The 23394-nt window shown below is 39.6% G+C and overlaps 1 protein-coding gene across 7 annotated transcripts in view; it reads left to right on the forward strand.

Moving 5' to 3' along the window:
* The window catches only part of NBEA (neurobeachin), a 448073-nt gene that overhangs the window by 363782 nt on the left and 60897 nt on the right, over window positions 1-23394 (forward strand). For all 7 annotated transcript variants that reach the window (XM_038761708.1, XM_038761703.1, XM_038761704.1 and 4 more), the window contains 3 exons: window positions 1095-1210; window positions 9365-9477; window positions 22452-22592. In XM_038761708.1, the coding sequence (XP_038617636.1) occupies window positions 1095-1210; window positions 9365-9477; window positions 22452-22592 (370 nt within the window). The remainder of the gene's footprint in view (window positions 1-1094; window positions 1211-9364; window positions 9478-22451; window positions 22593-23394) is intronic.

Below are 23394 nucleotides of genomic sequence, written 5' to 3' on the forward strand. Positions count from 1 at the left end.
GGACTTGGATCAGTAGCAATCAGTGGTATTTATTGGGCGGCATAGGTTTCCAAGGTCATTTTTCTTCCCTAACATGGCCAAAGTCAAATGTGGCTTTGGCAGTCTAAAGAGTCAAAGGCCAAAGCCAATAAGCACATGTGGTTGTGTAGCCGCTATTCTTAAAGATGTATTTGACTTAAACTAAACACACTCTAATGCACAGCCATCAGTTTGTTGGCGTTTTGTTTTTAGACTTGTGACTGAAACCAAAGCAAACTTCAGTAACCTTGCAAATTGCCTATTAGCAGTTAGCATAGTAATGCTCTAAATGGTTCCTTGGCCACCTGAAAGAATTCATGACCCTCTTTCAGTGCCCACTTGACTACCAGGAGTTGAATTGGTATTGGGGGAGAATCTGGCCCCATAGGCACCAACCGCATTTTTTTTTTTACCTTCTAAGTCCGGCAGAGGCAATGGCTGGGGACTGCGTGGAGAAGGTGATGACAACAGAGTCTCCATTCTGAGATCATCTCCTGTGCTGGTCCCTTACCCTTCTCTCTCCTCAATTTGGGGGAGAGGAGGTGGGATCTGATGGGTGGGGGAAAGTCAGCGAGAGCACAGAATGGTAACCAAGGAGCGGTGATGGAGTCGAAATCAGGGACAAGCAAAAAGGCGGGTGACTGGATGACCTGGCATGCCGTGCTCCGGCACAGATGCTGGGAGTTCGATTCCTGATGCAGCTTAATGTTTCCTATCACTTACAAAGCCTGACCATTTAGATAGCAGATCGATAATGTGATTATTTATTGAACGGCCTAGTTAAAGTATATTCCCATTAAAATATGTAGTACACCAAATGTGGTGGCCTTTAAATTGACTCTTTTGGACCGCACAAGGGATTCGGTAGCTGGCCATTTTCTGATTAGGTTGTCAGGCAGGCTGGGCTAAAATCCGTGATTGAATCTTTGTAAACAATAATTTCTCATTGCAAGAATAATGGGCTGCGTAGACTTCTCTAAAATATTTACTAGAAAGTACAGATTGTAATAGCTATTTTTATTTCCTGAAATTAAGAGCCATTGTTTTAAAATCTTTCCTTTGTGTTTAATTGCTAGGAGAATATCCCTGGCCACTCCCCGACAGCTTTATAAATCTTCCAACATGACTCAGCGCTGGCAGAGACGGGAAATTTCTAACTTTGAATACCTAATGTTCCTCAATACTATAGCAGGTGAGGCATCTAACTCTTTAATCCTTCATAATGTGTTTGTTTTTGTCAAAATCATGAGCACCTTGACTTGACAGAATACATTTATCTCTTCGCAATTCAGTTGCAGCATTTGTGGTAGACTCTGAAGTATCCACATGAAATTGTATCAGAAAATGCACAACCTATCACGGAGGCTTGAGATTCATTTATTGTTGCCGAGGCTGTTCCAGGCTCTCCTTCTGACATTTTCTTTGCTGACAGCTTTGTCTGACGCTTTATTAGAGTCAACAAACCATTTCCAGAGAGTGTCTGGAAATAATAATGGGAAAATGTAATTTCTCTACTTCGTCATTCTCAGTAACAGAAACTAGACAGGAGAATAACAACAGTATTCTGCCTAGTACAGATGTCACCTGGATTGTGGCATGATTGGGTTATAGCATCCTTTCTTTTTCAGGCCTTCAAAAAAATATAAAAATCAGATTAGATGATTCCAGAGATAACTGCCTTAGATGCAGACAGTGCTATATTTGTGAATTAATAAGAAAATGGTGTGTTTTGCTGTTGTAACTGGCTAGACATGCATATGAGACGCCCCTACCCTTTTCCCTGTTGTCCTTTGTGATCGTGAAATGGCTGTTGGTCAGTAAGCCTCCTGACGACTGTCTATTCTTCCATTTCCAGCGTACAGAAGAAAACTCAGTCGTGAATACAGGGCCTTTCTTTCTCAGGAGCAAAATCTACCATGGTCTTTAATTAGGCAGAGACACTCCACTCTCCCACAGAGGGTGAAAGCATCATAATTAATATGCTCCTTGATTGGATTTTCATTCTTTCACTAAAACCTGTCATTTTGTCTTTCCTCGGGACCTTGATTTCAACACTTTGTGAGTTGTAGAGAGAAAGGGCGGCACCTCAGTTGTGCCCTTTGTCTTCATTATTATAAGCAGGTGGGGGAAAGCTGTTTAGTGATCCTCCTGAAGAGAGGGCTAGGAATCATCTTTCCCTTAACAATTGAATCACCAATTGCAGATCTATCTATCTCAGTTTTATTGTTCAGCCCAAATTAAAGTACACCAACGTGACTGGACCTTTGGAGGTAGCAGTGGTGTTCAATTTGAGTTCATAGGTTTCAGCTTTTTAAAGTCCTCACAATGAGTTTTCAGTACTTTCCAGAAATCTTGGCTGATTTCACCTTCCGTCTATTTTCATTTCCAACCATTGTCATGTGGTGTTTGTCAAGCACTTACTATGTGCAAAGGCCTAGGGTAGATAAAATGCCATCAGCCATGTGGCTCAGTGGAAAGAGCACGGGCTTGGGAGTCAGAGGTCGTGGGTTCTAATCCTGGCTCCCCCACATGTCTGCTGTGTGACCTTGGGCAAGTCACTTAACTTCTCTGAGCCTCAGTTACCTCATCTGTAAAATGGGGATTAAGACTGTGGGCCCCACGTGGGACAACGCGATCACCTGTATCCTCCCCAGTGCTTAGTACAGTGCTTTGCACGTAGCATATGGCCTGTGTCTGATCTATTTATTTATTTATTGATGGTATTTGTTAAGCGCTTACTATGTGCCAAACACTATTCTGCCCATTGGGGAAGATACAAGGTAATCAGGCTATCCCACGTGGGGCTCACAGTCTTAATCCCCATTTTACAGATGAGGTAACTGAGGCTCAGAGAAGTTAAGTGACTTGCCCAAGGTCACACAGCAGACATGTGGGGGAGCTGGAATTAGAACCCATGACCTCTGACTCCCAAGCCCGTGCTCTTTCCACTGAGCCAAGTTACTTCGCTGATAAATTATAACAATAACATATAATAATTATGATAAATTATATTCTATTGCCTATGTAACTTGAGACCAAGAAATGGAATATTTGTCAATTTTCTTTCATTATTTTTTTTTCATTCTGAATGGGAAAGGGAGTTGCTTTCTGAGTAACTTATCTTCTTTATTGTGCAGCCTCCTCATCTGTAAAGTGGATATTAACTCCCGGTTTCCTCTCCACTTTAGACTGTGAGGCCCATGTGGTAAAGGGATTGTGTCCAAACTGATTATTTTATCTACCCCCATGGCTTAGTTAGGTGCCTGGCACATAGTGAGTGCTTAACAAATATCACCATTACTATTGTTACTATTACCATTATTATTATTGTCATCATCATCATCTTTACCTGGCAAGCATTTGGAATTTGAGTTTGCCAGGAATTTGGCAAGCATTTGAGTTTAAAGATTGTTAAAATCTGACAACCAACCAACTGCAGTACTGGGCATTGAAGCTTTTTCATAATTTTACCAGAGCCTCTTATAAATTATTACTATGCTTCAGGCTTGATTTTGCTTGAATTATACAATGAATTTCTGAGTTTTCCAAGCAAAAAAATATCCCCCAAAGGCTCTTGCTTATCTTACGTAGATGGAAAGTTTGGAGAGTTCCTCTGAGTAGCCAGGTAACTAACTGACTTGATTTTTGTACATCACCAAGCAATCCAGACCCAACCGTGATTCCTCTGTTGATTCCTGAACAATTCTTAGGAGAAGCTGGACAGTGGCCTGGCCTAGTGGACAGAGCACAGTCCTGGGAGTCAGAAGGACCTGTGTTCTAATCCCAGCTTCGCCATCTGTCTGCTGTGTGACCTTGGGCTAGTCACTTAACTTCCCTGTGCCTCTGTCACCTCATCTGTAAAATGAGGATTGACTGGGAGCCCCATATGGGACATGGACCGTGTCCCATCTGATCACCTTGTTCATTCATTCAATCGTATTTATTCATTCATTCAATCGTATTTATTGAGCTCTTACTGTGTGCAGAGCACTGTACTAAGCGCTTGGGAAGTACAAGTTGGCAACATATAGACACAGTCCCTACCCAACAGCGGGCTCACAGTCTAGAAGGGGGAGACAGACAGCAAAACAAAACATATTAACAAAATAAAATAAATAGAATAGTAAATATGTACAAGTAAAATAAATAGAGTAATAAATCTGTACAAACATATATACAGGTGCTGTGGGGAGGGGAAGGAGGTAAGGCGGGGGGGACGGGGAAGGGGAGGAGGGGGAGAGGAAGGAGCAGCGTGGCTCAGTGAAAAGAGCATGGGCTTTGGAGTCAGAGGTCATGGGTTCAAATCCCGACTCCACCACATGATGGCTGTGTGACCTTGGGCAAGTCACTTAACTTCTCTGAGCCTCAGTTACCTCATCTGTAAAATGGGGATTGATTGTGAGCCCCACGTGGGGCAACGTGATCACCTTGTATCCCCCCAGTGCTTAGAACAGTGCTCTGCACTTAGTAAGCACTTAACAAATGCCATCATTATTATTATTATTAAGGAGGGGGCTCAGTCTGGGAAGGCCTCCTGGAGGAGGTGAGCTCTCAGTAGGGCTTTGAAGGGAGGAAGAGAGCTAGCTTGGCGGATGGGCAGAGGGAGGGCATTCCAGGCCTGGGGGATGATGCGGGCCGGGGGTCGATGGCGGGACAGGCGAGAACGAGGTACGGTGAGGAGGTTAGCGGCCGAGGAGCGGAGGGTGTGGGCTGAGCTGGAGAAGGAAAGAAGGGAGGTGAGGTAAGAGGGGGCGAGGTGATGGACAGCCTTGAAGCCTTGTATCTATGCCAGCTCTTAGAATAGCAGCTGTCACACTGTAGTGCTTAACAAATACCATTTAAAAAAAATAATTCAACTTTCCTGGTTAAGAAAGTGATGTCATATCCATTGCTTTATCTAGATTCCTCCATCATTTGAAATGGAGGGAAGAAGCATTTTTGGCTTTGAGTACTCTCTGTGGATGTATGGAATTAGTGACCTCTCACCTCCACTCACTCCCTTGCATGGTCATTTTGGCCTGTGTCTTTAACCAGTCGGTCAGTCAGCCATGTTTATTGAGCATTTACTGTTTGCAGAGCACTGTACTAAACGCTTGGAAGAGTACAGTATAATAGAGTTGATAGGTGCATTCCCTGTCCAAAGCTGTTCCACTGGTTGGACTTTGAATTTCAAGCTTTGCTTTTTCACTCTGCAAATGAATTCTGAAGGGGAGAAATCTGTTACTTTGGACTCTCTGCTATTCATAGCTGGATTTTAGAGACCCGTGGGACACACCTTTTCTCCTGTTCGAAGGGGTTGCGTTTGTTTCTTAAAGCACAGGGAAAATCACCCCTGCCTTGATGCAGACTTTGAACACATACAGTTCCTTTTCAGAGCTGTGTGTTTGAGATGATGTAAATAAAACAGGAAAGAATTTGTGCTCATTTGACATATAACCAACAAACAGTCAAAAAGAGCTGCCTTTAAAGATAACATCCAAAAGGTCTTAATTGTTCAAAAGCCTGTATATTGGTATTGGCAAATCCGTATACAGTGGTGTTCAGGATTGAAGTAGAAATCACATTTCAGCCTATAGTTCTTAGAGTTCACTTTCTTGCTGAATATATTTCTGAAAGATACGATCCAGATTGTTTTAAATGTAACCAAATACCCTCTTAGAAAGATGTTAGGCTCTGTTCTGCCATGGCTTCTGAAAAAAGGGAAATAATTGTAAGCATATCTTCTCATAAGTGATTCTGGGTACTAGATAAGTTTTTTTTAAGGTTTGTGATTTTTTTTTTTAATATGACCATTTAATGAATTCAGCACAACTTCTCTCAGCCCCCAACCTTTTCTCCTGTTTAGCATTTTCCACTTTTTTTATCCTGTGATGTACAAGCCCTCACTGTTTAATTATGTATATATTTAGCTACTGCATGTGTTGGGCCTATTATTGTCATCTAATTAGATGTAACTCGAACTGCTTGCTTCCAGAAAAATCATTAAAAATTATTTCCTAATGACCTAGAGATGACAAAATGTCTGTAAAGTGTGAAGAAGCAGACAAGCACAGGAACATCGCTCTTAAAGAGTGTTAATCCAGATGCTGCAATCATCTAATTAAACAATATTTTGCTGTCATTAACATTTTCACCAAGGAATTGCAGTTATAATTTCTTTGTCAGCTGTCTCTAGATCATTTTACCTTCAAAACTTAAGTGCCATATAAAAACATTAAATTGGATGGTTTAATTAAAAAGTTTTTTTTTTTAATGAAGAAACATATCTGGTGTTTCCAAGCTCTCATTTACTGTACCTCAGTTTTATTGTTCAAGTAGATTAGTGTCATAGGCTTGCAGTATTTAATATTCAGCCCTTAGCATTAATCTTTATAAGCCTAGTTGGTGAAAAATCTGCTGGGCTGCTAAAATAGGTATGAAATCTACTAAGTGCAGGCAGGTTTAATGTATTAAATGATCTCTTCTTTTGAACATACTACTGCTATGTCCATATTAAATTGAACAAAAACCAAACATGTATTGCTTTGGAAAAGAAGCAGTCTCCCTTTCAAGTTTACTCAGCTATCGGTAGTGGGGAAAAAACACTACTTTCTATCTGAAGGATAATTCTGGGTAAATGCGTAAACAGTGATGTTCATTCTCGATGAAAAATCATAGATGGTAAATCCCATGATATTTGAAGACACTTTTCATATTTTAATAACTATATGATGTAATAAATATAAAGCCCATTACTTTCCAGTCTGTCACATTTTTTTAAAAAACCTAACAAATTAATAAAACTCAGTGAATACACTAAAATATATTGGAATTAAAAATTTTATGTAGTTTTAATACTTTTTAAACTGAATTACACTTTGTTAATTTGAATTAGTTTATATTATCATTACAAATAAGTAGAGCAGTAAATAATGAACTCAGAACTTAAAAAAACCTTAAGATAAATGGCATTGAAATCAGTATTCACACAGAATTGGGTCTATGAAATGCCAAAAACTGATGGAAAAAGAGCTTTTCTTTTTAAAATTTTTCAGTTATCCTTGGAGCCATATTTCATCCCTTTTGCAGCACATTTTTGAAATTACATTAGCAGTATTTTCAAAGTGTTCAATTATCTATTCTCTTTGGGCTTCTGATTTGTATATATGTAATATATGTAGTTTATATGTATGTAGACCATATACTAATATATAGACTAATATATATTATTTAATCAAATATATATTCATTTATTGTACATTTTCCTTTTAAAGTAATGAAATATATTAGTATATAATTTTCTGTAAGGTAACCAGTGCATTAGAGTTCCAAAATAAAATGTAATACTTCTGCTGTCATTTGTTTTCAGATGACATAGCTGTTTACCGAAGTTTCCTGTAGAAATGGGTATTTGTCAAGCAGTGAAAGTTTTATATTTCACTACATCTGGCAGACTTTTTGTATAGAATGGCCAGTACTATCCAGAAGAAGGAAAGCTGTGTTTCCATAGCCTAGTTTTGTTATCCCAGGAATCTGGCCAGGGTCTAAATAGATAGAGGCAGATTGGGAGAGGACTAGAAATCATCCATGGCAGAACTAAATGTTCACCACAGGTTTTTTGTTGATTTTGGGGGGTGGGGGGTTGTGTATGTGTGTGTTCACTGACTCCTTTGTAGGTGTGCACACACACACATGTTCACACTCCGATCTACATACAGATATTTTCAAAAACACATAGATATATGAATGTGAGTATTGCTTCATTTTTAAACTAAGATAGTCATATATTATGTTAAAGAGATGTTTGTACCCAGCTATGTGGTTTTCATCTGAATCCTCAATGTCATTTCCAGTCAGTGACCATGGGAAAGCACTATATTTTACATGAGACAAATCAGTTTCTTAAAGCTGGGATTCACTACTGTCATTTGTAATGGATCTTACTTGAAGCCCTTGTTTCACGTCTGCCCCTTTAACCTTGAGATTGTCCAAGTTGTATTTGTATACCTGCAATTTTGAGTTGACACATGGAAAGAACATGTGAACATTTTGGAGCTATTTGTTCCTGTTTTTTTTTTCTACTGCTTGGTAGTCTAGAGCTCCTTGTTTTCTTTATCACAGAAATGTGGAGCTCAGGGACTCCAGGGGACTCCCGGAGCTTGAATTTTGTTCGAAAACATAAGGATACTAGTAATAGCACTATCCATGTGAAAGTCCAGGCATTTCCAGAGCTTTTCCAAATGCAGAACCCCCTGATGCGTACATCTTGGGATAATGGGTTATTCTTTATGTGTAGGTGCCAACACCCAAGATGGTTGCAGCTTTAAGTTTCCTTCCCTTCCCACTGGTACATCCATCACCCCAGGCTTGGAGGGGCCCAAAGTGAGATCTTGGCCCCGGCCTCTCAACCAAGTTCTTCCACTGTTACTCATTTGGAAGCTACTTTGACACAAATGTTTCGTATCCTCATTGAACAGGTCGATTCCATAGCATTCCTCATTCAGGCAGAAGACAATGACCAGTTCAAACTGGACATTTGAACGTGATCTCTTTTGGGCTGCCCATAGCTATTAAGCTCCTCTGCTAGATTGTAAACTCTTTGAGGACAGCAATCATGTGTTTTAACTCTAGTGTATTTTCACAAGCGTTTAGAACAATTTTCTCCACACAGTGGACACTCAAGTTCTGTTGATTGAATTGTGGGTGTTTACACTGGGAATGTAATCAATAGTCCATAGCACTGTTTATTATCATTAGTAATAATAATAGTGGTATTTAAGTGTGTTCTATGTGTTAAGCACCATGTAAAGTGCTGGGGTAGATACAAATAAGATAATCAGTTTGGACACAGTCCTGTGCCACAACGGGTTCACAGTCTAAGTAGAAGGGAGAACAAGGTGTCTTTATTAGCTAAAAGAACTGCATAGAGATCATTCGATTAGTAATAACTATAGCTAGAACAAGCATGTAGGTTGGTCTTTTTTTCCTTAATTTATTAGCCACAACCTGGAGGATGTGTTTATTTTATTTTCACTTTGAAAATACTCAGCAATGTTGTATAGTTCTTTCTGTTATCAGAGGCTAACAGTGTCAAATTGTTCAGGTTCAAATTGCCAGTCTGGAATATTTTGATTCCCATATGTTACACATAACAATTCTTGATGCCAGTTTTCTGAGGACTAATTGAGATGAGTGCAAGTAAGAACAAATAAATGATTACTATAGCCGGAAGGCACAGTGCAATATGTGAAAAGGAAATTTGTCCTGTTGTGGCAGCCTATACCTGGTTTCTCTATTGTAAAAGCGGGTAGAGAATTTCGTAATTGCTGATGCATAACATGATTTATTTCCTATATTTTTTTCATAGGCCGAACTTACAATGACCTGAACCAATACCCCGTATTTCCATGGGTTTTAACAAACTACGAATCAGAGGAGTTGGACCTGACCCTTCCAGGCAACTTCAGGGATCTGTCAAAGGTATCTCTATCAGATTTCTCTATTGATGTGTATTTTAATCACTCAATCAGTGATATATAACAAGTGCTTACTGGTGTGTAGAACACTTTTACTAAGCATTTTTAAAGGGTTATCTAGACAGATACAGTTAATCCCCTTGACTCGTCCCCTGTTTTTGAAGATTGTGTTACAGACACTAGGGATTGTGTAGAACAAAGATTCCACAAGCAGTAATAATAATTATGGTATTTGTTCAGTGCATATTATGTTCCTAGCACTGTACTAGGGTAGCTGGGGTAGATCAAATTCAGTCAGATCAAACATAGTCTGTCTTACACTTGGAGCTCACAGTCTAAGTGGGGCGAGAACATCCTCATACATCCTTACACATAAGGAAACTCAGTGATATACCCAAGGTTGTAAAGAAGGAAAAAGGGGTAGCCAGGGATCAGACCTAGGCCTTCTGACTCCAAGTCCTGTGATTTATGATCATGATATTTCACTGGACTATCCAGAGTTGAACAGGGGAGAAGTGGGCTCTGTGTTTGAAAGGAAAAAATGCACCTTAGGATGACGCATAAATCTCATCAGATTCTAAGTGGTGTTTTGAGTTTCTATCTTAATTCAAAATCTGATTTTCTTTTTTCAAAATGGATGGTGCCTTGGAGCATTTTGAAAGTAATGAAGCAGTAGATGTGCAGTGCTACCAGTCAAATTACAGGAAATGTCCTTAGCTTCTAAATAAAAGGTTAATTCTTTAGATTTAATTCACTTGGACTATTTGTTTTAACCTTCAAAGATCTCCGCTCTACTCTCAGCTATTGTCATCCCCCTGTTCATTTTATTGGTTTTCTACAAAGATTCAAATTGTTTATCATCTCAGTCCTTTAGTTCCCTTCTCCCATCATAATTTTAGCTCAGGTCTGGAATATTTATCTCTGTAAGAGCTATCTTCTTTTAGACTGCTCCTTAATAACTGCTGCTTCTTCCTTTCTTCGTCTTACTACATGCCTGGGTTACCATTTCCTTGTCCATTCCCACTCTTTTGTCGTCTTTCTTGTCCCCCACTATCTGTCAGTGAAAGAGTGGGAGGTTAGAGGAGAGATAATGCAGCTGCTTTGGTTTAAGAACAGCATGGCCGGTTGCATGTCCGTGTAAAGCAAATGTGACGTCAATCAATCAGTGTAGTTTTTGAGTGCTTACTGTGTGCAGAGCACGTGGGAGAGTACAGTACAACAGAGTTGGTAGACATGTTCCCTGCCCACAGTGAGTTTACAGACTTAGACGTGGCACCTCTGCCTCACCCTGTTGCTCACCCTCATCCTGATAGGTTCCTGCCTATTAGGAAATTAAAGATGAGTGAGAAGATATGAAAGAGAGAGAGAGAGAGAGGAGAGATAAAACAGACTCCAAAATGAATACCTTCGAATGTAGTTAGCCTTTACTTTGCCTTCTCAAATCCTTTCTGCTTCCTATTTTGTCCAGTTCTCTCTCCACAAATCACATACATTCTTCTAATTGTACATACTCTGGTTTGGAGAGCTCACGTACGTTGAGGATGAGCAAGTGAATAGAATATAGGAAAATGTCATTTTTTAAATGTTAATAGGAAACCTGAAAGTTGATTATATTGCACTTATAAATTGAGAGCTCTTTATTTGTTAAGCATTTGAGCATGTATACTGAGGATAAAAATATTTTCTTTTATCTTATGCTGTGATTTAGCAATTTTTTCTTCCTATCTTTTCAGTCTAACATGATAGAAAAATATTATATTAAAAAGGTTATTGGTGTGTTAATAGAGTAGTCCTTCTTTTTACCCACGCTCCATTGCGTTTCTTCATAAGGACTTTTTACAAATGGGCCAAAGGCTGTCCTGTGGAAAAATCATTAAGAAATAGGATTGTGATATGCATATTTATTACGTTATATCACAGTTCTAATGTGAAAAGTGGCATTTGTCACAGTAATAATTTTGAAAAAAAATTGCACTGCATTATTAGGCTATTAGAAAGATAGTATAGTGCTCTGTACACAGTAAGCACTCAATAAATACCATTAATGATGTTGATGCCTAGAATAATTATATATGAGACTTTTATTATACTAGTGAATCCTGAAACTGAAGTTTTAGTGGAGATAATTTTGCCAAGGAATGGGACAACCTTGTAAATTTCTGGAAGGACCCCAATATGAAATGAGTTTATTTTAGCTAATTGGGAGACTCTAGTGGTCCTTGGCAAATAAAAGCAAGCTCAGATGTGAAACAATGCAAAGTGATGAAATGAATAGTAAGTGATTTTAAATTTTATTTTGAGATTAATGTAATTTGGGGGTTCAGAATGTTTTGAATCCTCTGCCTTGAGAAAAAAGGAACAAGAGATGAATCCATCAGTCAATGGTATTTCTTGAGCACTTACTGTGTGCAGAGCACTGTACTAAGCTCTTGACAAAAATACTGTACAACAGAGTTGGTAGACACATTCTGCTACACACACACACATTTTCTCTCTCTCCTATCTCTGCGTTCCCTCCACCCTACCCCTTGCTTTTGAAACCTGGAGTGCAGGCTAGGGATTTTGATCATCGTAGCAGGTGCTGGGTGTGGTTGTTTCAGCTCTGCCAAGTGCAGTGGTCTACAGAGAATCACTCGAACACCATCTGTCTGCTTGGGCTTCTGTCCGAGAATCAGTCTTATAGTCCCCCATAACTGTAAATTGGAATTTGTTACCTACACTAAAACAGGAAATCAGGAAATACTCTTTGTAAAGAATTGCAGTGTTACATTTACCAAGTTTCCAGTCCATTGTAATTCAGTATTTGCTGTCTGTTCAGGTCTCTTAATTTTTTTCATAGTACTAAATAATTGGAGGGACAAGTTTTATTTCGACCCTCAAACATTTCAAGTACTGAAGTTAAATTCAGATATTTAGGATAGTTACCCTTTCCTAGCCTAAAATACTTTGAAATTTATCCCTTTTATATCATGTAATATATGATATTAGCAACTATATGCTTTGTGGACATGACCTGCTGTCCACAGAGTCTGGCTTCTTTATCTCTCCACAATAAGATATTTAATGGGAAAATTTTTAATCTCAACAGACATTTCTGCTTTCTGGATACCAAAGTTCATCTTCCATTCTGTAAGAAACTATATGATGAAGATACTGTTCCTGTTTCACAGCCTTTAATAGTTTACAGTGTTTTTGAGATGCAGAATGGATGGGACATTTTGGATGGATGGGACCACAATCAGCAACTATGATGTTTAAAATTAGGGAATTAGGAAATGAAGACATTCAGACAGGGACCTTCATCCGTTAGGAATAATTTAGCCTTTATTTGCTTAGCTAGCCTACTTGGGACTTTTATTAATTTCGTGTACAAGGTTAAAGTTTCTGTTTACCGAGCAATGCCAGGGAAAGTGAATGAAACATGCTGTCACAGTGTGTAATTTTTTTCTGCCCCAACTGTTACTACCACCATAACACTCTATGCCACTATTTAAGATTTTTTTTAACGTACAGATTTTATGTGCTTGATTTGTAAATTACAGTAATTACTAGACTTGGACAAGTGGTGTTGTCCCTGCTCATTAAAGAGTAAATGGGAGTTTTTCATTTACTTTCTGCTAGGCAGCCTGCTAAATCAAATAGCTTCATCATAAGACAAAGTTGACTAATATTGACATGTGTAGGAAACATGGCACACGCCCATCCATTGAGGGGAAAAAATATGTTTTGTTATCACAGGAGGTATTTGAGTGACAGATGATGATAAGCATAACCACTATCCCAAATTACTCTGCCACTTTAAAAAAAAGGAAGTGATAATGCCTGGGGCCTTCTAAATGTAATAATGCAAATGAACACACTCAAGTGTGAATACTCTTCGGCAAGCCCCTCTTGATCCTGCCAAATGTCTATATACTGGATAAGATGGTGTTTATGGGGTTGTAATACACCCTCTCCAACCAGCGGACTACTGCATAAATTTGTCCAATTTATTTTCATTTCCAAAACATTTTATTTCCCTGTCTGTAAGAAAAATTAACATCAAAAGGCGAAAGAGTCCTACTTGACCGTAGAATAAACAACAAAGCTGTCTACTCTTTCTATAAAAAACAGAATAATGAAACAAACTGTTCTGTGGTAGAAAGCAACTATGATGTTTAAACTTATAATGTGGTATTTAAGTGGCTGTCTGCTACTTGACAAGCACTGTATCATATGTTGGGGTAGAGACAAGGTAATCAGGTTGGACATAGTCCCTATCCTACATTGCAGCGGGGAGGGGAAACAGGTATTTAATCCCCATTTTGCAGATGAGGAAACTGGGGCACAGAGAAGTTAAGTGATATGCCCAAGGTCACACAGCAGGAAAAGGGTGGAGCTGGCATTTGAACCCAGGGCCCCTGATTCCCAGGCCTGTGTTCTTTTCACTAGTCCATTCTGCATCTCAAAAACACTGTAAACTATTAAAGGCTGTGAAACAGGAACAGTATCTTCATCATATAGTTTCTTACAGAATGGAAGATGAACTTTGGTATCCAGAGAGCAGAAATGTCTGTTGAGATTAAAAATTTTCCCATTGAATATCTTATTGTGGAGTGATAAAGAAGCCAGACTCTGTGGACAGCAGGTCATGTTTAACCTATTTTAACTGCAGGTCAGAAAGAAGTGCAGTATTTCTAGGACACAGTGCTGGTTGGCAGTTCTTTTCCACTCATGAGGCAATTCAAGAACAGAATTAACTTTTTTGGAAAAGACAAGGAAAGGTAGCTAGGAAGCAGCACAAGGGTTATGAGAGAAGCAGCATGGCTCAGTGGAAAGAGCCTAGGTTTTGGAGTCAGAGGTCATGGGTTCTGATCCCAGCTCTGCCACTTGTCAGCTGTGTGACTCTAGGCAAATCACTTCACTTCTCTGTGCCTCAGTTACCTCATCTGTAAAATGGGGATTAAAACTGTGAGCCCCCCATGGGACAACCTGATCACCTTGTAACCTCCCCAGTGCTTAGAACAGTGCTTTGTGCATAGTAAGTGTTTAATAAATGCCATCATTATTATTAGTATTGTATCTACCCCCATTCTTAGAACAGTGCTTGGCACATAGTAAGCACTTAACAAATACCAACATTATTATTATGAGCTAAATGCCCAAGCAAGCATCTTACTTCTTGGGAGAAAATACTAGTTTTTCCCATACTTAGAGACAAGAACTCACTCAATGCCAAATTCAGTCTGTGTGAGTGAAAAGGCCACGTAGAGTCCACAGCTCCACTCTTTTTTGTCTGCACTCAAAAAACTGTCATCTTTGTTTCTCACCACCTTGCCATGAGGCAGCTAGGTTCCAGGCCTCAAGAAGTCAAAGTCATCATCACAGTTAGTGCCAAGCACATTTCGGAGAAAAGGTACAATAGAAAGTAGCTAAACCCCATCCCTGCTGTCAAGTTGCTTGTAATCTAAAAGTGGGGAGAAATCTAGGGCAAAATCTAACTTCTCAAAAACCTCCCAAGCCCATAACAAGAAAAAATTAAAAGGGTATTTATTTCAGAAGCAATTCAAGCGCTCAGTACAGTGCTTTGCACACAGTAAGTGCTCAATAAATAGGATTGAATGAGTTCAGACAGCCAGGAGCCTTGCTTGGACAAAACCCTGGAAGAGGCTTTTAGGGAGGGTGGATTTTCACCAACATTTTAAGTGTCTTCAGAGGCTCCTCCTCAAGATGTCCAGCTGGGAGACAATCAGTCTCCACGTGGAAGTGGGTGGGGCTCCTTGGCAGGATTCCTCTCCCATAACCCCGGGGGCTCCAGTTTAAGGGGGATCCTGGCCCTAGATCTGACCAGTTTTCTCACGCTCCCTGAGGATGTATAAGAAAGTTTATGAAAAGCAGCAGGAAAAGTAAGTCAAATTTCCGATTAGTTATGTTTTTTAATTAAGGACTGTACTAAGCATTGCCGGTGGGAGGGGGGCGTGGAAACACACAGGTGAGAGACCCTGCCCCTGGGGCGCACAATCCAAATGGTGTGAAAGCTACTGTAATTGTTTCTCCCACTTCAGAAGAACCGCTCCACCTCCGTGGAAGTTTCTGGGGGTTATGCTATTGATGCCTGTTCACTTGTTTTGTTGTCTGTCTCCCCCCTCTTCTAGACTGTGAGCCTGTTGGGTAGGGATTGTCTCTGTTGCCGAATTGTACTTTCCGAGCGCTTAGTACGGTGCTCTGCACACAGTAAGAGCTTAATAAATATGATTGAAGGAATGGCTGGATGAACCTGGGTTCTAATTCTGGCTGTGGGACCTTGGACCTCATTTGTAAAATGGGGACTAAGACTAAGCCCCACGTGGGACATGGACTGTGTCCAACGTGATTAACCCCAGTGCTCAGTACAGTGCCTGGCGCATAATAAGGGTGTAACAAAGACTAAATTTAAAAAAAAATCAAAAGATTAACAGATTTCCTGCCTGTTTATTGTCTTCTTTGTGCTCTGCTTGGCTGGGGCACTCCAGCTATTGCTCCTGACACTGCAGCCTATTTCTTGGGAGTTTACTGTACTTTCTCCTGCCTGCAGCCCCCCCCCCCCCCCCCTTCTGCCTCCCTCAACTTCCCCAAAATCCCTGGAGAACAATTGGCAGCAGTAGAACAATAGCCTGGGGAACCTTTGAGAGGTTTCTCCTGGTTGCTATCCTGCTCCTGCTGGACTTTCCAAACGATGGCTTACATCATCTTGGCTTCTCCCATCTCCCTGACCCATTGCAGGACATTATGAGGAATCAATCAATTGTATTTATTGAGTGCTTACTGTGTGCAGAGCACTGTACTAAGCGCTTGGGAAGTACAAGTTAGCAACATATAGAGACAGTCCCTACCCAACAGTGGACTCACAGTCTAAAAGGGGGAGACAAGAACATTCCACTTGGTGGAATGGGGGCTGAAATCTGGGCCTGGGAAATTTGGGATGTAGATGGAATAACACATAGAAAAGGGGCAGGAATAGAGAAAGGGCGGAGGGAGAAGAATGCTGACTTGGACATGAAGAACAGTTAGTTTACTAGTTCAGGACATGTTGTTTTTGAAGCTTCCTTTTTGAAGAGATGTTTTTTAAGCTTCAGTGTAATCTCACTATCTGGCTTCCCTCACTAACTTGATCAGCAATTCCCAAGTTGAATAGGTGTTTTACACACCTATCCTAAAACAGCAGTGAACATTAACTATAACAAAGCTTTCTATATTCACCCATGACATACCTCTTTTCAGCTTCATTTGTTTGAACAATGTTGTTGAAAACAGATTGCTGAGGTGCCAGTTCTTTATGTACCTGCTGAAATTTTTGCTTTTGCTGATTATCAACAAATGCACCATAAGCGTTATGATTTGGCTGAAATGACACCTGACGTTTTACTCTTTTTAAAAAAAAGCTTCAGTCTTTTTACATATCAAGCATAGAACTTTTCTCATCTGTTTTGGACAGCAAAGTAGGAATTGCTCCGCTTATCTTGAAATTTCCTTTTCTCATCAAGAACACTTGTTCTTTGAAGTTTTCATGTTTTATGTGCAATTAAAAGTCAGGGTGAAGAGAAGTGGTAACAGCTGAGAGATGGCTGTGATTGTGTGCCTGAAACAAAGTATGGATACTATATATGCTTGTCATGTAATTTTTCGTGTACGGGTCTTCAAGCTTAAGACCTAAAAAATACACAGCACTCACAGTACCGTGCATTTCCAGTCGTGACCGTCTCAGCCATTACTCATTCTCAAAGGCCTTTAATGTGCTTTAAAGCTATAGTAGCCCCGTGCACCAATTTTAAGAAATAAAACTGATATTGGAGGATGGCAGTGCATTGAAAGGTTACTTTTGGAGGTACCGCAGGACAGGTTTCTAACAAAATGCACCTTGTCTTTGGGGAAAAAAAGAGGGTTTTAGGACTTTGGGGACACTGTTGTGATTTGGAGCATTTGTACAAGTAACTTTCAGGGTTAATTCCATCCTGAAGAAGGGAGAAGGGACCCCCAAACACTGCAGGGTCACATGGACTCATATACAAAAGAATTTAAAAATAGTACAGATTTCCTACGTCCTCATTGTCTGTAGTAGAAGTGGTGTTGTGCTTGTATCAGTTCAGATCTTTATATTTGACCTTGACATTTTAAATCATGTGGAAATTATATATCTTCTGATGAGGATAACTTGTCTATTAGCATTGCAGATTTAGGAAAGGGAGAATTGAGAAATATCTTTTTAAAACTCAGAACTTTGCTTACCCTGTAATGAAACAACTCTTTGGAGGCTGCCACCTTCATACAGTAGTGCATTTTGAAATTCACAAAACCCAGAAATGCAAGGGGAAATGGGGAAATGTGAAGTACTCTGTATATATGTTGCCAACTTGTACTTCCTAAGCGGTTAGTACAGTGCTCTGCACACAGTAAGCGCTCAATAAATACGACTGAATGAATGAATGAATGAAGTGTTGGATGATTTTAATGCCTAGATGTGTTTTTGAAAACAGTGATGAGCCCTATAATGGGCAACCACTATGCCACAACAAAGAGCTACCTTTACTTGCTCACAGTTTCTAGGAATTGTTGATTCTGCTTATATCTTAAGTTTTTTTAAAAATTTTCTACAGTATTTATGTGCTTACTCTGTGCTAGGAAATGTACTAAGCGCTAGGGTACATACAAGCTAATCAAGTTGGACACAGTCCATGTCTCACATGGGTCTCCCAGTCTTACTCCCCATTGTATGGATGAGGTAACTGAGGCACAGAGAAATTCAGTGACTTGCCCAAGGTCCCACAGCAAGTAAGTGGCAGAGTCAGGATTAGAACCCAGGTCCTTTGACTTTCAGACCCGTGCTCTTCCCACTAGGCCACGCTGTAATTCCGGTGTTGGGAGCTTGCCTTCAGTAGTGTCATCTTTAAAATGAAGGACAGCTAGGTATTCCTTTAGCACCGCCCCCACAACTCTGCAGCACTTAAGAATATATCTGTAATTTTATTTATTTGTATTGATGTCTGTCTCCCCCCACCCCCCGGACTGTGAGCTCATTGTGAGCACGGAATGTCACTGTTTATTGTTGTATTGTACTTTCCCAAGCGCTTAATACAGTGCTCTGCACACAGTAAGTGCTTAATAACTATGAATGAATGAATGAATATTCTCTGATCTTGGCTGTCCTCTCCTGGTTTTCGTTCTCCACCATCTCCTTTGGTGGCCCTCCACCTCAGGGCTTCCTCCCCTTTCCTCCCCTTCTGCTCTATTTTAGTTTTAACCTCAGTGTAACCAACTCCCATTTGAAACCCCTCTTCTAGAGTCCCATCTTGAAAGTCATATGCTCCGCCAGACATTTCCATTTTAATGTCTTGTCATCCATTTTAATGTCTTGTCACTCACTTCAAATGCAGCATAGCCCAGGTAAATTATTGGTCTGATATCAATCATCAGTGCAGCGTGGCTCAGTGGAAAGAGCATGGGCTTTGGAGTCTGAGGTCATGGGTTCAAATCCCACTCCGACAATTGTCAGCTCTGTGACTTTGGGCAAGTCACTTAACTTCTCTGAGCCTCAGTTCCCCCATCTGTAAAATGGGGATTAAGACTTTGAGCCCCTCGGGGGACAACCTGATCACCTTGTAACCTCCCCAGTGCTTAGAACAGTGCTTTACACATAGTAAGCACTTAATAAATATCATTGTTATTATTATTATCTATTGAATGCTTATGGTGCAGAGCATTGTACTAAGCGTTTCAGTACAGCAGAGTTGGTAGAATTATTCCCTGCTGTCAAGATGGGGAGACCCCCTTTAAAATAAATTATGATTATGTACGTAAGTGCTGTAGGGCTGCGGGTGAACTTAATATTCAGGGCTTAAGGGGTGCCTCAAGACCTGTATCCATCTACCAAGCTCAGTTTTCCTAAGTGTATATTTTCGTGGCTTAATTCATTTTGAATTTCCACTTTCTAGTAAGCTCATCTGTAATAGGATTGATGCCTTTTTAAATTCTGCTTAGGCCTAAAATGTCCACTCTAGTCGACCAATAAATGTCAACCAGAAATTATTTTAAAATATGTGATTCTCCTGAGTTTCACCCCTGATGACCACTTTGGAAAATCCAAATGTGTAATGTGATAATTTTAAAAAAGGGATGGTATTCCAAAGTAATCTGGATTCTGATTTTGAAAAACTTTGATGATAATAGTGACATGTAGTGGGAAAACAGAAAACAATGTTTGTTTCATTAAACCCATAGAAAAATCACCTATTTAAGCAAAAGATCATTTCAACTACCATTCTGGGTATTTATGGACTGAAAGGAGTAATATACAACTAATATCAGTTGTTTAATTAGAATGACACTTTTTCAAGCAGAGACATCTCAAAAGCACAGTCGTGTCTTCGCCAGTGGGTTGCCTAGCTCTTGAAAATGTCATTGTCAGCTATTTGAGAAAATGAAACATCAAGTCTTGATTCATCTACTGTTTATGTGACAAAAACAAAGAAGCTTCTTTAACTCTAGAGATATTTGTGAAATATTTGCTTAAAACCATGGTAGGTGTGCAGTTATGAGATTGACCTCCTTCTTGAACTGAAACCTGTATTAACACGTCTGTCATTTGCCAGATCCAGAATGAACACTGTAGTGCACTTGTTTGTTGTCTCTTTTTAAAAATTACAACCAATATTCCCTCTCCCATTGGATTCTGATTGCGGAAGTTTATATGACCCCACTATATCCTCAGTTTTCATAGATGAAGCATTATCTATGCCCACCCCAAAGTAAATTGTGACAACTGCCTTGGATTATCCCAAGGATTTGAATGTAAAATGTTAGCAGCTTACATCGGATGCATTTTATAAAATGCAACTTGTTATAAACTAATCAGTGAAGATGTATTAGATATTAAGGTGTAAAATGTCATGTCTTTATTCATTAAAATATTCAAACAATAATCCATAGATGTTTTCAACGCTGATAGAAGCGTGGTACTGTTCAGATTCAAGTGATTAGAATGACTTATGAAATTAGAGCAAAATAAAAAATGTAAATGCTGGTTTTGTCTGTAGTCCAGTAGTGGAGAAGGGGGCTGGAAAAGATTAGTTTATGGGTCATAATGCTCTTTCAAGAATGTTTTGTGAGGTCTAGCAGAGCAAAGTACATCAGATAAGGTTGATCCTTAGAGATTACTCAGGCATTTTACACATGTGAGAATTCCTTTGCCATTCTCATGACATAGAAAAGTATTAAGCTCTCCAAATGTGTAGAAAAACTGCACTCCCAATAACATTGACTTAAAACTTAATCACTTCCAAACATGGGACTCTGAAGCCCTGCCTGCTGACTCCAGCACTAGAATGAGGAAACCTGAAACTTCAACCTGATTCCCAACCATTAACTTACTTTAAACTATCAGTTCCTCGCTTAGGAAAATGAAAGTCTGAAATATTAAAGCTAAATTTCTGAGACTAGATTTCAGTGATGTATTGGTGGGGGTGATTGCATCATCTTTTCTTGATTTGTTTTAACTTTATTTTATATACCACCTAACAAAATTAGTACAGAATGATGGTTGAATCACATAATAATTATTAGTCAACCAACAATGTGGGTGAATTTTATTCATTCTCTGAGGAAATTGGAGACAAAAACTCTGATCCCTGAATTCTTAATTCATATAAGTACCAAAAAAGGCTTTATTATTGTTGTTGGGTTTTTTTTTTTAATAAAGTGGCATGTTATCTTGTCAAATCATATTTGTCATTTAGGAAAACCCATGGAAAAACCCTCAATAATTTGTTTTTTGCAGCTTACCAAGCCTTGCAAACAAGGATTGTTATGGAGATTCTGAAAGACCCTTAACATCTTGTGTGGTCCTAGAGAATAAATTAGTTTTTTGGGATCAAAAGGAAAAACTCAAGAGGCATTTATAGTCATTCTCCCTTTCGTGGTTGTTTTTTTTTTTTTTGTCCTTTTGGGGCACACTCATTTTTGTGTTCATTCAAATGTTAAAATTAAGCCTTGGGGAAAATGTTGAGATACTTTATACTTCATAATTTAATAATTTATTGAACCCCACTTCTCCTACTACTACAGCAATTTACTCTTTAAAGTACACATCTCAATTGTGCAAATGTAGAACACAATAGTGTGAGTGCCAGGTATCTTAGAAACTCTATCTTCATATGCCATCTATTATTGAAATCAGGCATTTTAGTTGCCGAATTACAATTCCTTACATGAAATTGGAAGAGGTGTAGATAAGAAGTTGCTTATGACCCACTCTGCATGAAGGATTGTAGCAATTATGTAAATAATTCAGGAAAGAAAACCACTACTTTTGTCCAGGTTATCAAGTGCTTCAAGTGTACATGTGCATTGCAATGGGGCTCATCATAATCAATGAATATTTATTTAGAACACGCAAGGAAGTCCCCCCCCTTGCCTAGGTGACATATTTTTTTCCTTGCTGGAGTTGTCAGGGTAATTACCTCAACCCTGTAGTTCCCTTTGGATCCAAACTCAGAGCAATCTTGTGATAGGTGTAGTACATCCACTTCCTAGAGAATGAAGACACCATCAGTGTGGTTCGTGACAACATTTAAGCAGCCCTAACAGAGCAAGAAACCCTATCTGATGACTCTGCCAGCATAATCAGCAAAGGGAGTGGGGATTCTTGGCAAGCAGCCGTTGTGTCTATGGGCACTACTTGCTGGCTGTCCAACTGAGATGAGAGTGACTCTGAGATCAAATAACTAGAAGCAGCAAAGCCAAGGAATTTCCCTTGCAACTCCTCTTAACCCTGATGATAGGGATGCTGATTGAAACCTATCTTTTGGCATTCAAAAATAAATTTCACTCCATTTTAGGATTTAAATACATGATCTACATTGGGTAGATGAAGTTCACAGATGGTATTTTTAAGGGGGTTATAATTCTAGATGCAGTGAACTTTTGACCTCTTAATATTAAATCCGGTTGTTCTTTGTCTCTTTGTAGCCCATTGGTGCTTTGAACCCAAAGAGAGCCGTTTTCTATGCAGAGCGTTATGAGACCTGGGAAGATGATCAAAGTCCACCGTACCATTACAACACGCATTATTCGACGTCTACCTGTACGCTATCCTGGCTTGTTCGCATTGTAAGTAGTTTGATTGCAACTGTGAATTCCGCTTTGAAGATGTTGACGGTGAAATATTCTCTAATGAATGGCACACAGGAGATCCTAAAAAATAAGTCAGGGAAATCCTAGTTCTGATATTGGTTCGGACAGGGTTCTGTCTCTGGCGTCAGGTACGTGACCTTTCACATCCTCACTGCATTGCCTGATTGTGTAAAGTTCATCCTGGGGGACATCAGAAAATTGGCACTTTCCCTGTCTAACCCTACGCCTGCCATCTCTGTAGAGGGACAGAGCTGTTGGAGCATAGCTGTTGATAATGGTATTTGTCAAGCACTTACTATGTGCTAGCTGCTGGAATAAATACTAGATAGGTTGGACACAGTTCTGTTCCACATGGGGCTCACAGTCTCTAGAGTGTGCCTTCTCCCTCCATTTTCACCATCCTCCTTCACACACGTAGGTACTGATCAGTTCTTAATGCTTCCTCTCATTCCCGCTTGCAGCTCAAGAGAGTAGGTAGGTCGTTTTAGCCTGCCCACATCACTGAGTAGAATGTTTGAAAATGTTGTGAAGATGAGTGAAGGTTAGAAAGTCTTACTTGGAATTAAAAGTGTTAGGTGTGCAGTCTCGCCTCATTTATTTTGAAAGTATCACCTGATTACATTTCTGCAACTTGCCCAGCAAGCCCTTCTCTTTTCTCCCAAGAGTAAAGGGAAAAGCAACAAAGCAGGACAACAGTTCGGTCTCCCAAACCTTGTTAAAAGTCACTACAGGCAAGGGGGCAGGCAGAAAACATCAGTAGGTTCAAGGAAGTTTTGGA

This window comes from Tachyglossus aculeatus, chromosome 20 (genome assembly GCF_015852505.1).
Source record: "Tachyglossus aculeatus isolate mTacAcu1 chromosome 20, mTacAcu1.pri, whole genome shotgun sequence".
Classification (NCBI taxonomy): Eukaryota; Metazoa; Chordata; class Mammalia; order Monotremata; family Tachyglossidae; genus Tachyglossus; species Tachyglossus aculeatus.